The 12,816-nt window shown below is 44.5% G+C and overlaps 1 protein-coding gene across 1 annotated transcript in view; it reads left to right on the plus strand.

The window, feature by feature from the left end:
- The first annotated feature begins 7,330 nt into the window (after nucleotides 1-7,330).
- LOC138614530 (dolichyl-diphosphooligosaccharide--protein glycosyltransferase subunit STT3B-like) overlaps nucleotides 7,331-12,816 on the plus strand; it is a 49,437-nt gene continuing 43,951 nt past the window's right edge. The window contains exon 1 of the mRNA XM_069688033.1: nucleotides 7,331-7,907. Coding sequence (XP_069544134.1) covers nucleotides 7,633-7,907 — 275 coding nt within the window. The 5' untranslated portion in view covers nucleotides 7,331-7,632. The remainder of the gene's footprint in view (nucleotides 7,908-12,816) is intronic.

Raw genomic sequence — 12,816 nt, forward strand, 5'->3', positions numbered from 1 at the left:
CCCTAACCCTAACCCTAACCCTAACCCTAACCCATCTATCCTCCCTAAAACTATCCCTCCCCCTTTCCCCCTAAACCTAACCCATCCCTCTTTCCTAACCCTTCCCCTAACCCTAACCCTAATCCTAACCCACCCCTAACCCTAACCCTAACTCCTAACTCTAACCCTAATCCTAACCCACCCCTCTTCCCTAACCCTAACCCTTAACCTTAACCCTAATCCTAACCCACCCCTCTTCCCTAACCCTAACCATAACCCACCCCTCTTCCCTAACCCTAACTATCCTACCTTAACCCTCCCAACCCATAATCTTAAAATTAAAATCCCTCCTTTTTTTTCCTTTTTAAATATTAGAAACTAAGGGATTTTAGAGAATAAAATAATTAGGGACTAAAATAATATTAATAGTGGTCAAATTAAAATTTAAAAAGGCAAAAAAACCATGGAGAAAAGCATTCTTTTCTCCAAAAGTTAGGTGCCTTCCAAAAAGGCATGAAATTAGGAGCCTTTTAGACAGACAGGGCTCTCGGCCAATGAGCAAAAAGCTCCACTAGGCCCACCCCTGCAGAAAGAGGGAGGCATATATAAGAGCAGCTGCAGAGGCCTCTGTCCCCTCTTTCCACTGCCTACTGAACTGAGCACATGAGCAGACCTCATACAGCCAAAAAAGACCACTTTTTTGATTTCATTTGTGCCTAAGCCTGAAGAAGACTCTAAGGAGTCGAAACGTCGCGATAGGCACTTTCAAAAAAATATAGAATTTAATTTTTTTCATTTTTTTTCGAAACAAAACAATATAGATACTTACCTTACCCTACTTTTCCCTACATTTTGTTTACCTTACTTACCTGATTTTATTTTCTTTCCCTTTATTCCTTTGGAATAAAAACCCTTTTCTCCCTCCCCAACCACCATGAGCACATTTCACCAAGATTGGACCCTTGTCAGCCACCGGAGGGGACGAAATCGCCCCCCGGTCAGGCCACAGACAACTTACGGGCACGAAACAAACAACAGGGGAAGGTGGGATTGGACTGGAAGACCCACCTGGAGGGGGGCCCGTGCTTCACCCTTCATCCGTTCGTTCGGATGGGGGGATCAGTATCCACATCCTAACCCTAACCCTAACCCTAACCCTAACCCTAAACCCTAAACCCTAACCCTAAGCATAACCCTAAGCATAACCCTAAGCATAACATTAATAGTGGTCAAATAATTTTAACAATTACGATTTAAAAAGGCAAAAAAACAAAATCCAAAAACATAAAACAACCAATTTCTCTCCAACAAAAATTGGGTGCCTTGCAAGGGGGGCGGGCACTTGAGAGCCCACTACACAGACAGGGCGCTCTGCCAATATGTCTGGGCCCGCCCCTGCAGACAGTGGGGGACATGCAAAGGAGCAGAATCTGCCCCTTCTCTCCAAAAATCTCCGTTGAGCTGAGCACAGGAACACACCTCACAGCCAACAAGCAAGACCTTTATTTCTTTTATTTTAGTTTTATTTTTTTTTCTGTGCCTCTGCCTGAAGACTCACAGGATTCAAAACATCTTTTCCGTTGAGCTTAGCATGGTAACAGACCTCACAGCCAACAGGTAAGTATATTTTTGATTTCTCTATTTTTTAGTTTTACTGTGCCTTTGCCTGAAGAAGACTCACAGCAGTCGAAACGTCGCGACAGGCACAATATTTTTCTTTTGCTTTGTTTTCTTTTCTTTTCGGAATTTTGCTTTTATTTGATTTTTGAACCTTCTGACCTGAACAAGTATGAGTACAGATCAGTGCAATTGCACCCTGGTCAGCCGCCGGAGAGGACGAAATTGTCACCAGGCCAGGCCTCATACAGATTCAGGCCGCGAGATGCAAGACAGGGAGAAGTGGGATTGGACTGGGAGACCTACCTGGAGGAAGGCCCGTGCTCCACCCTTCATCCGTTAGTTCGGATGGGGGGGGGGATCAGTTTGCTAACCCTAACCCCTACAGACAGGGCTCTGGGCCAATATGTCTGGGCCCGCCCCTGCAGACAGTGGGAGACACACAAAGGAGCAGCATTTGCCCCTTCTCTCCATTCTCCATTGAGCTGAGCACAGGAACAGACCTCACAGCCAACAAGCAAGACCTCTATTCCTTATATTTTATACTTTTGATTTTTTGTTTTACTGTGCCTCTGCCTGAAGACTCACAGGATTCAAAACATCTTCTCCATTGAGCTGAGCATAGGAACAGACCTCACAGCCAACAGGTAAGTATATATTTTTGATTTTTTTTGTTTTGTTTAAACTGTGCCTTTGCCTGAAGAAGACTCACAGTAGTCTAAACATCTCAACAGGCACAATATTTTCTTTTGCTTTGTTTTCTTTTCTTTTCGGAATTTTGTTTTTATTTGATTTTGACCCTACTTACCTGAAAAAGTATGAGCACAGATCAGTGCAATTGGACCCTGGTCAGCCACCGGAAAGGACGAAACTGTCCCCAGGCCAGGCCTCATACAGATTCAGGCCGCGAAATGCATGACAGGGAGAAGTGGGGTTGGCCTGGGAGACCTACCTGGAGGAAGGCCCGTGCTCCACCTTCCCGCCGTTCATTCGGAGGGGGGATCAAAATCAGATCCCTATATTTAAAAATAACAGAAACAGTGGTCCATTTAATTGGAAAACATATTTTAATACCATAACACACCAGAGAAGTTACGAGGACTAAAACGGGGAGGTACGAAGGAAAGCCAACGGACAAAAAAGCTCCACAAAGCAAGCCCCTGAACGGGGAAATACGGCCAATGGGAAAGAAGCTCCAAAAGCCAAGCCCCCGCGTGGAAAGGTACGGTCAACGGACAAACAGTCCATAAGGCAAAGCAGAGTCAAAGGGAAAAGAAAATCCACAGGACTAGCCGGGGGACCCAAAAAGGGAAGGCAAAACCGAGCCGACAGATATAAAAAAAATCTACAGACAAGGAAAGCCGGGGACTGGGAAATTCCATGGGGCAAACCGCTGCTCGGGGAGAACAGCCAATGGGAAGGAAGCTCCAGAAGCCACGGCCCCACAGGACAGGGAGACTCCATAAAAGGGGCAGAGTGGGACGCCACCCCTGTCCTCATTCGGTCTGCTGACAAAAGGCAGGAAGGACCTGCCCAGCAAGCAAAAAAACACTCGGCGACCGCGAGGGGACCACTTTTCTTTTCTTTTATTTTTCTTTCGTGCCTACGCCTGATGAAGAAGAAGACAGGTCGAAACTTTGCGACAGGCACAAATTAAGGACAAACCGGTCACACTTTTTCTAATGACAATCTAGTCACTTTTTATTTTTATTTCTTCTTCTTTTTTTCATGCAGGGATCTGTCTCCTCCTGTACAAAAAAACAAAAAAGACAAAAAAAATCAGAGAGGTTATCACATTGAACAGGGACAGATGAGCCCAAATCGGAAGCACGGAATATGGGGGAGAGGGGTTGGGGTGGGAGACCTGCTGGAGGATGGACCGTGCATCCCCTCTTGCCCGTTTATTCGGACGGGAGGATCAGAATACTTCACCTAACCCCTAACCCTAACCCTAACCCTAAACCTTAACCCTAACCCTAATTCACCTAACCCTAACCAGCCCTAACCCTAATCTGAGATAATTTGGCCCTAACCCAGGAAACCCTGGCCCTAACCCTAACCTGGGAAATCCTGACCCTAACCCTAACCTGGGAACCCCTGGCCCTAATCCTAAATTTAGGAATATATATCAGATCCCCATATTTAAAAAAAAACAAACAGTGGTCCATTTAATTAGAGAACATCATTTTATACCGTAAAGCATTCCGGAAAAGGCAAAAAGCACGGAGTAGAGCAAGGACTCCTCCAAAAGCTGGCCACCCCGCAATGGCTTAAAGTTACGGAGTCTCAAAGACAGGCAGGGAAAACGGCCAACGGACAAAATGCTCCACAAGGCAAGCCCCCGCAGGACAGGGAGACTCTACAAAAGGAGCAGATGCAGAAGCAACCCCTGTCCTCAAATTTGATCTGCTGAAAAAAGGCAAGAGGACCTGCCCAGCAAGCAAAACAGACTCGGAGATCACGAGGGGTCCACTTTTCTTTCATTTTTCTTCCGTGCCTACGCCTGATGAAGACCAAGGGAGGTCGAAACGTCGCGACGGGCACAAATTGAGGACAAACTGGTCACACTTTTCTGCAAGACAATCTAGTCTCTTTTTATTTCATTTCTGTCATTTTTTTCATGCAGGGATCTGTCTCCCCATAAAAAACCCAAAAAATATATAGATACTCACCTTAAACAGGGACAAATGAGCCCAAAAGGAATCCCCGTCCGTCGCCGTCCCCCGGTGACATAGACGGGAATATCCTAATTGGAAGCAAAGGATATGAGAGAGAGGGGTTGGGGTGGGAGACCTGCCGGGGGATGGATCGTGCACCCCCTCTCATCCGTTTATTCGGGCGGGAGGATCAGTTCACCTTTCCCTACCCTTACCCCTAACCCTACCTCTTACCCCTAACCCTTCCAACCCAGGATTGCAGGACCAGGGCTGATATACTGGCAGGTGGTGATCACCTGGATTGTCAGCAGCTGTGCAGGCTGATCGGGGGTGTGGCCATGGGAGGAGTCTGGAGGCGGGCAGAGGAGGACACCAAAATACCAAGCACATGGCAAACAACAACAAACAGGGGAATGATAGAACACATCAGGAGAGGAGGTTGGGGGGACAAAAGGTTAACACACAGGGTCAGACAGGGATCCTGACAAAAAGGATTTGAGTGAAGCTGCCTGTCCATGAATTCTATCATTTTAGTGACTATTTATCTCGAAGCCTGAATTTGCATTTTGTCCAGTTGTTGTGTGTGTGTGGAACAAGATCAATAAAGTACAGGCATCCTGTTGTGTATCAATCCAGCTGGTTAACAGATCGGTTGGCCTGAATTTCTTTGTGGAAGGCCTAAAAGAGTTCAAACAGATGGAGCATCGTGTCACACCACAGCTTTTTGCAGAGGCTGGTTTATCTGAACGATGGTCTCCATACAAATGAGACAAAAAAACAATGATTTCACTAGCAAACACGGACAGCCTTGATGTGTCACTTTGCAAAGACTGTTGTCTGGCAGAGCGCTGCATGCCCAAAGAGCCCAAAACTATTTAAAAAAAAAAATCAGCTTATTAGCCATTCACTTGCAGTACCAGACAGACGCAAAAACAGTGACTATCTGAAAAATAATTGTCTTCAAAATGGGGTATATTGTGGACATGATGGTTTCCAGCAAAATTCCTGTTTACTGAACTCACACAGCAGATGAAGGCTGTCACCAGGTGGCTGAAAGTGGTATTACAGTATGTTCGATTTTACCCTGTTGCATATCATTGCCCTCCAACCCTTTCATTTTAGTTTTAACATGGTGTACTATCAGAATATTTGTTTCTGATGGATCAAATGAGGAGCTGAAGAGGGTGTAATTGTGTGTTTGACCATCATCTGAGGAAGTTGAGCCACATAGAGCTCAGTGTCAGAAATGGAACATTAAATATTGCACATTAAGGTCATGTGTTTAAAAAAATACAAGCAAATGAACATTTTATTCTTATATTGTAAGTTGTTTGGTTTGAGGCAATGAAAGGAAGCCAGTGTTGATCAAGGAAGCATCTTTAAGGTGTTTTTCTTCATTTGTCCTTAAAAATAACATTTCCTAAACCAAGAATTACTATCTGACATTCCTGAGGATCCAAACAGACAATTTCTACATTTAGTGTGAAATGGGATGAACAGAAGTTTGTATGAAGCTAAATATGTTGTGTATGTTATCCTCTAGATTTGTTTGTGCATGAATGTGGGCTGTATAGAATAAGCGAACACGTGAAGAACCATTAAATGTGCCCTAAACTGCTGCATCCCTGCATCCAGTAATCTCAAGCAACTGAAACAATGAAAGCTAAATCACACCTTCACTTCAGAAGGTGTTTATGGTTTGACACCCATCAAGTTGCAGGAAGATGGCTGACCTCAAGCTACTTCCTGTGTTTCGAAATGAGATCGTCACTGATTCTGCAGAATGTGAGTCAGCGGTCTATGAATGAACGTACATCATTAGTAGTAAAGGTCACAGTCTACTTCATGAATTACTGTAATAACAAGCATTGTTAAGACTTGTATAATAGAGGACTCATACAATGGTGATCAATGGCATTCTCCGTGTTGTCATTCTTTCATACAGCACCAGAAGAGGGTCTGCTTGCTGTGATGTGATGTCAGCAGGAGAGAAAAGCAGGAATTGTAGATATAAAAATGTTCATGAACAATTATTAGCAGGAAAGTTCAGGCTTGCATATTAGTTTTGAAGTTTCTTAAACAGTTTCTTTGACCATCTGATGTGAAAAATGAAACTCATTATGCAAAATAAGTGTTGAAGACCCTATGGAGCGCACTTTGACTCTGGACCAGCGATACAGTCTCTGCTGTAACGTTTACATCATCTATCAATGTAATAAGTTGTGTTGACTTCTGAAGAAGTACATAAATAGCTTTGATGTCACGACCTTATAAACTGTGTAGTGTTGAGCTGATGTTGGGTATGAAATGATAAGAAGGTTCAGGTCAGCCTCATCTCTGCAGTGTGGAACTGTTCATCTGTATGAGAACTGTTATGTCGGTTTTTCAGACACTAAAAAGGGAATAATTGAGGAATATTTGTGTACAAGATGCCTTCTGCTCAGTGGAGGAAACGTGGGTTGTTCCAGCGTACTGTACTATGTCGGTATTGTAACCGAGCGTCCTGGGTTCGTGTAACAGGGCACTTATAACAATATAAGTGGAGTCGGGAGATGAGACATCACGTTCAGCCCACGGCTTCTCTTTATTTTTCTTCTTTGCTCTCTGGACCAGAGGCTGGAGTTTCTCTGCCTCTATGGCAACCCTGAGGGTACATATGATCTCTAATGTGAACAGTCTGAGACAGTCTGTTACAGTATCCATCTCTTAGAAGCTCATTACGTCACTTGTGTCCATCTACTGGCTTCAATCACAAAGCCCCCCCCCCCCCCCCCCACACACACACACACTTCTGTCACTTTATTCATTTATTTCATTGGCTCATGCGAATCGACGCTGTGCGCGTGCCATACGCTCTTCTCTCTGTCTGTCACCCCCCCCCCCCCTTCACGTTTCTCTCGCGCCAGAGCGTCCTCCCGGTCAGGTTGTTCTTCTGTCATTGGTCACTCTGCCTGTCAGTCAGTGCGCTCTGCGCTGGGATTGGGCGTCTCCCGGAGTCGTGTCCCTCTTCTTGGCTGTACCTGTCTCGCTGTGAGAGGCTGACGGCTCTTCCGGCTCCACGCGCTGCTCCGCCCCCTCCATCCATCTCCAAGGAAGGAAGGAGGAACTCCTCGAGACGCGTGTGTCACTTCCAGGGCTGCAAACCGCGCTGCTATGTGATTCCCTGCAATGATTTAGCTTGTTTTGCGCTCGGTGGGAAGTAAGGTTCGAAAGTTTGGAGTCACAGCCGGTGTTGTGGGGGGGGTGAGGGGCGAGCAGGGACGGTGGTGCACGAGGTTTCGGAAGTGGAGCGTGGCAGAGAAAAGGAAGAAAGGGGGGCTTTTCTTTCCTGTGATACCAGATAGCTCGCTTGCTCGCCACGACGGGACTGACGTAGAATATGGCGGAGCATCACCCGGTTTCCGACAACAAACACAAATCGTCCCTGAACTCCGGAGCGTCCTACTCCGGGAACGGACGCAGCAGCACGGCGGTGGAGGCGAGAGGCAGCGACGGCACGGGGGGAGGAGGTCTGTCCGGCGGCCTGTCGCAGCCGGCCGGCTGGCAGTCCCTGCTGTCGTTCACCGTCCTGTTTCTGGCCTGGCTGGCCGGCTTCAGCTCCAGACTCTTCGCTGTCATTCGCTTTGAGAGCATCATCCACGAGTTCGACCCCTGGTGAGCCTGTTTCCACCCACTCAGCTGCTCCTAGATGTTTCATATATACACTGAATTGACGTCAATGACTGTTTTCGGTTACATCTTGTTTAGTAGTTATTATAGACCGAGACTGAGCCGAACCGGTATTCACTTCATGTTGTTGATCATCAAACCGGACAACCAGCTATCATACACGTCTTCATCTTTTTATCTAATATGATTATCATGTTGATTAAAAATTCAAGGTGAACTCGGAAGTTATTTGTTCAGGGGGAGGGTGGGGTGGTAAATGAGGACAATAGTGACAGGTCCATCTGACGCAGGTTGAACCCGGAAGGAAGCAGGAGGTAACTGAAGTCCCAGTGACACAGATTCCTGCTTTGTTTACCTGCATCTTGCAGTGACTGCAGAGTCTGGATGTGCATTTTAATGAATGGATTTAGGTTAGGTAGTTACTTCATTAATCCCCGAGGGGAAATTTTTTAGCATACAGAAGCAATAAGATAATAATAGAAAAGCAATAAAATAGCAGTAAAAAATATAAAATGCACAGTATATACAGTACAGTATGTGTGTGTGTGTGTGTATATATATATATATATTTTATATGAAGAAGAAATACTGTGTTTACCAGGATGGATTTAATATGATGGATAAATACTGTGTTCATTCCCACAACATCTTCTGCATTTTATAAAGTTATAAAGTTTCAGATTTTTGTGGTTACGAGTGTTTCATGTAACCAGGCAGCAGTGTTTCGGTTCAACTAGTCTTCAATGTTTTAGCAGTTCATGGTACTGGTCATAGGTCATGGTGCTGATCATGGTGCTTGTTACTGGTCATGGTACTGGTCATGGTGCTCGTACTGGTCATGGTACTGGTCATGGTGCTGGTGCTGGTGCTCCTACTGGTCATGGTACTGGTCATGGTGCTGGTGCTCCTACTGGTCATGGTACTGGTCATGGTTATGGTGCTGGTACTAGTCATGGTGCTGGTGCTTCTACTGGTCATGGTACTGGTACTGGTCATGGTGCTGGTACTAGTCATGGTGCTGGTGCTCCTACCGGTCATGGTACTGGTCATGATGCTGGTACTAGTCATGGTGCTGGTGCTCCTACTGGTCATGGTGCTGGTTATGGTGCTGGTACTAGTCATGGTGCTGGTGCTTCTACTGGTCATGGTACTGGTACTGGTTATGGTGCTGATTATGGTGCTGGTCACGGTGCTTGTGCTGGTACTGGTCATGGTACTGGTAATGGTGCTGGTAGAAAAGACTGTAGACAGAGGGCAGTGCATGAGGTGCAGGCCTGCATACACAGAAGTTCACCGTAGTAACGGACCTGGAAGCTGAAGCCAACCACATTGAGGACTTCTGTTTTGGCTTCATTTCCAACCCTCCACTAGCGTGGCAGCTCTGTGTTGGTCCTCCCAGCGGCGGTTGCCTGGTCAGAGCTTGCATTGCATCACTGAGAGCATTTCCTGATTATTCTGAGACTGGATTAAAGTGCCAGCTTCATGTCTGCCTGCTAAATAAAAGAGGAGGCGTGAAAGCTTTTGTTCTGAGAATCCTTCAGTTTTCAGTTTGGGTGTTTCGCTGTCTGAAAGCTTCACATGACATGGAGGGAAATATATTCACACTGTTCCTCACTGTTCCTCACTTCACTGTTTCTCACTGTTCACTGTTCCTCACTGTTCCTCAGTTCTATTTTCCTCACTGTTCTTCACTGTTCCTCATTGTTCTATTTTCCTCACTGTTCCTCAACATCCGTGGTCTCATCAGGAGCATGCCCAGGTGTTGTAGGGAGTGATACAGGCACGTGGAGGCCACACACACTACTGAGCCTCATTTGGACTTGTCTTCAGGAATCTCCACAGAAGTTGGATCAGCCTGTGATCTGATTTTTCCACTTTTATTTGGAGTATGATTCTGAATCCAGACCTCCATGGATAATGATTTTGATTTCCATTGATCATTTTTATGTTATTTTGTTCTCAACACATTCCACTATGTAATGAATCAAGATTTGAACTGGAATATTTCATTCATTGAGATCTAGGAGGTGTTGTTTAAGTGTTCCCTTTATTTATTTGAGCAGTGTGTATATATATATATATATATATATATATATGTATATGTATGTGTATATATGTGTGTATATATATATATATGTATGTATGTGTATATATATATATATATATTTATATATACATTATATATATATATATATATATATATATATATATATATATATGTGGGTACGGAAAGTATTCATACCCCTTTAAATTTTTCACTCTTTGTTTCATTGCAGCCATTTGCTAAAATCAAAAAAGTTCATATATTTCTCATTAGTGTACACTCAGCACCCCATCTTGACAGAAAAAAACAGAAATGTAGAAATTTGTGCAAATTTATTAAAAAAAGAAAAACTGAAATATCACATGGTCATAAGTATTCAGACCCTTTGCTGTGACACTCATATTTAACTCACATGCTGTCCATTTCTTCTGATCCTCCTTGAGATGGTTCTACTCCTTCATTGGAGTCCAGCTGTGTTTAATTAAACTGATTGGACTTGATTAGGAAAGGCACACACCTGTCTATATAAGACCTTACAGCTCACAGTGCATGTCAGAGCAAATGAGAATCATGAGGTCGAAGGAACTGTCCAAGGAGCTCAGAGACAGAATTGTGGCAAGGCACAGATCTGGCCAAGGTTACAACATAATCTCTGCAGCACTCAAGGTTCCTAAGAGCACAGTGGCCTCCATAATCCTTAAATGGAAGAAGTTTGGGACGACCAGAACTCTTCCTAGACCTGGCCGTCCAGCCAAACTGAGCAATCGTGGGAGAAGAGCCTTGGTGAGAGAGGTAAAGAAGAACCCAAAGATCACTGTGGCTGAGCTCCAGAGATGCAGTAGGGAGATGGGAGAAAGTTCCACAAAGTCAACTATCACTGCAGCCCTCCACCAGTCGGGGCTTTATGGCAGAGTGGCCCGACGGAAGCCTCTCCTCAGTGCAAGACATATGAAAGCCCGCATAGAGTTTGCCAAAAAACACATGAAGGACTCCCAGACTATGAGAAATAAGATTCACTGGTCTGATGAGACCAAGATTGAACTTTTTGGCGTTAATTCTAAGCAGTATGTGTGGAGAAAACCAGGCACTGCTCATCACCTGCCCAATACAATCCCAACAGTGAAACATGGTGGTGGCAGCATCATGCTATGGGGGTGTTTTTCAGCTGCAGGGACAGGACGACTGGTTGCAATTGAAGGAAAGATGAATGCGGCCAAGTACAGAGATATCCTGGAAGAAAACCTCTTCCAGAGTGCTCTGGACCTCAGACTGGGCCGAAGGTTCACCTTCCAACAAGACAATGACCCAAAGCACACAGCTAAAATAACAAAGGAGTGGCTTCGGAACAACTCTGTGACCATTCTTGACTGGCCCAGCCAGAGCCCTGACCTAAACCCAATGGAGCATCTCTGGAGAGACCTGAAAATGGCTGTCCACCAACGTTCACCATCCAACCTGATGGAACTGGAGAGGATCTGCAAGGAAGAATGGCAGAGGATCCCCAAATCCAGGTGTGAAAAGCTTGTTGCATCATTCCCAAGAAGACTCATGGCTGTACGAGCTCAAAAGGGTGCTTCTACTCAATACTGAGCAAAGGGTCTGAATACTTATGACCATGTGATATTTCAGTTTTTCTTTTTTAATAAATTTGCACAAATTTCTACATTTCTGTTTTTTTCTGTCAGGATGGGGTGCTGAGAGTACATTAATGAGAAATAAAATGAACTTTTTTGATTTTAGCAAATGGCTGCAATGAAACAAAGAGTGAAAAATTTAAAGGGGTCTGAATACTTTCTGTACCCACTGTATATATATATGTGTGTATATATATGTGTATGTATGTGTATGTATAGATGTATGTACAGTGAACCCTCGCTATAACGCGGTTCACCTTTCACGGTCTCGCTGCTTCACGGATTTGCATCGTGCATTGAAATCACATTACGACTATATGTAACGTAGATATATTTAATGTCCAGTTCTATCTATTTCAATTGTAAAATAAAGGTTACTACTTCACGGATTTTGCCTATCACGGTTTCTATTTGGAATGTAACCCCCACGAAAAACGAGGGTTCAATGTATATATATATATATATATATGTATGTATGTATATATATGTATGTATATATATACACACACACGTGTAGTGATGGTACGTGTCGTGATGCTGGTACGTGTCGTGATCGAGGCTCGGTGAGTTTGAAGTGGCTCAACCAACTGTTAGCTGCTTCTAGTGGCTGGTTCACAGTTTGCAGGAAGCGGTAGCTGCCAGATGAACAGTATTGATTAGGGCCCGAGCATCGGTGCGAAAGCCCTATTGTATTTCGTAAAAATGTTCTTCTACGTTCTTCTCCTTACGTAAAGTGATTTGCCTTTTTGGAAGCTTTATCATATTCAAAAACTCATGAAAGTGGAAACACATTTGTCTCCCGGTGAAAAATTACGTATTCTAGTGGAGTTGCGAGTGGGCGTGACCTAATGGCTTGAAAGCGCCCCCTAAAGAGATGCCCCGGTGGCCACATTTACCTAAATTCACCAAATCCGGTGGACACATGTATCACACCTGGATGCACAAAAAGTTACATTGCACCGTTATGTCAACTCGACAGGAAGTCCACCATTTTTAATTTAGTCACCATTTTGGGCGATTCTGACACGTTGTAGTTTGTCGAACTCCTCCGAGGGATTTTGTCCGACCGACTTGAATTTAGGTTCTATGGATAGAAAACATGTTTGGGATTAAAAATTGTATAAATAATTAGTTTTCATCGATGTGTGTGCCCGTAGTGTGGTGGCCATTTTGAGTGTCTCGCCATGAAACTACGAGTTGCTTTAAATCTTATGTA

This window comes from Brachyistius frenatus, unplaced genomic scaffold, assembly GCF_029030835.1.
Source record: "Brachyistius frenatus isolate BFR_SWC_R1_liver_20210118 unplaced genomic scaffold, ASM2903083v1 Contig_517, whole genome shotgun sequence".
Lineage (NCBI taxonomy): Eukaryota > Metazoa > Chordata > Actinopteri > Embiotocidae > Brachyistius > Brachyistius frenatus.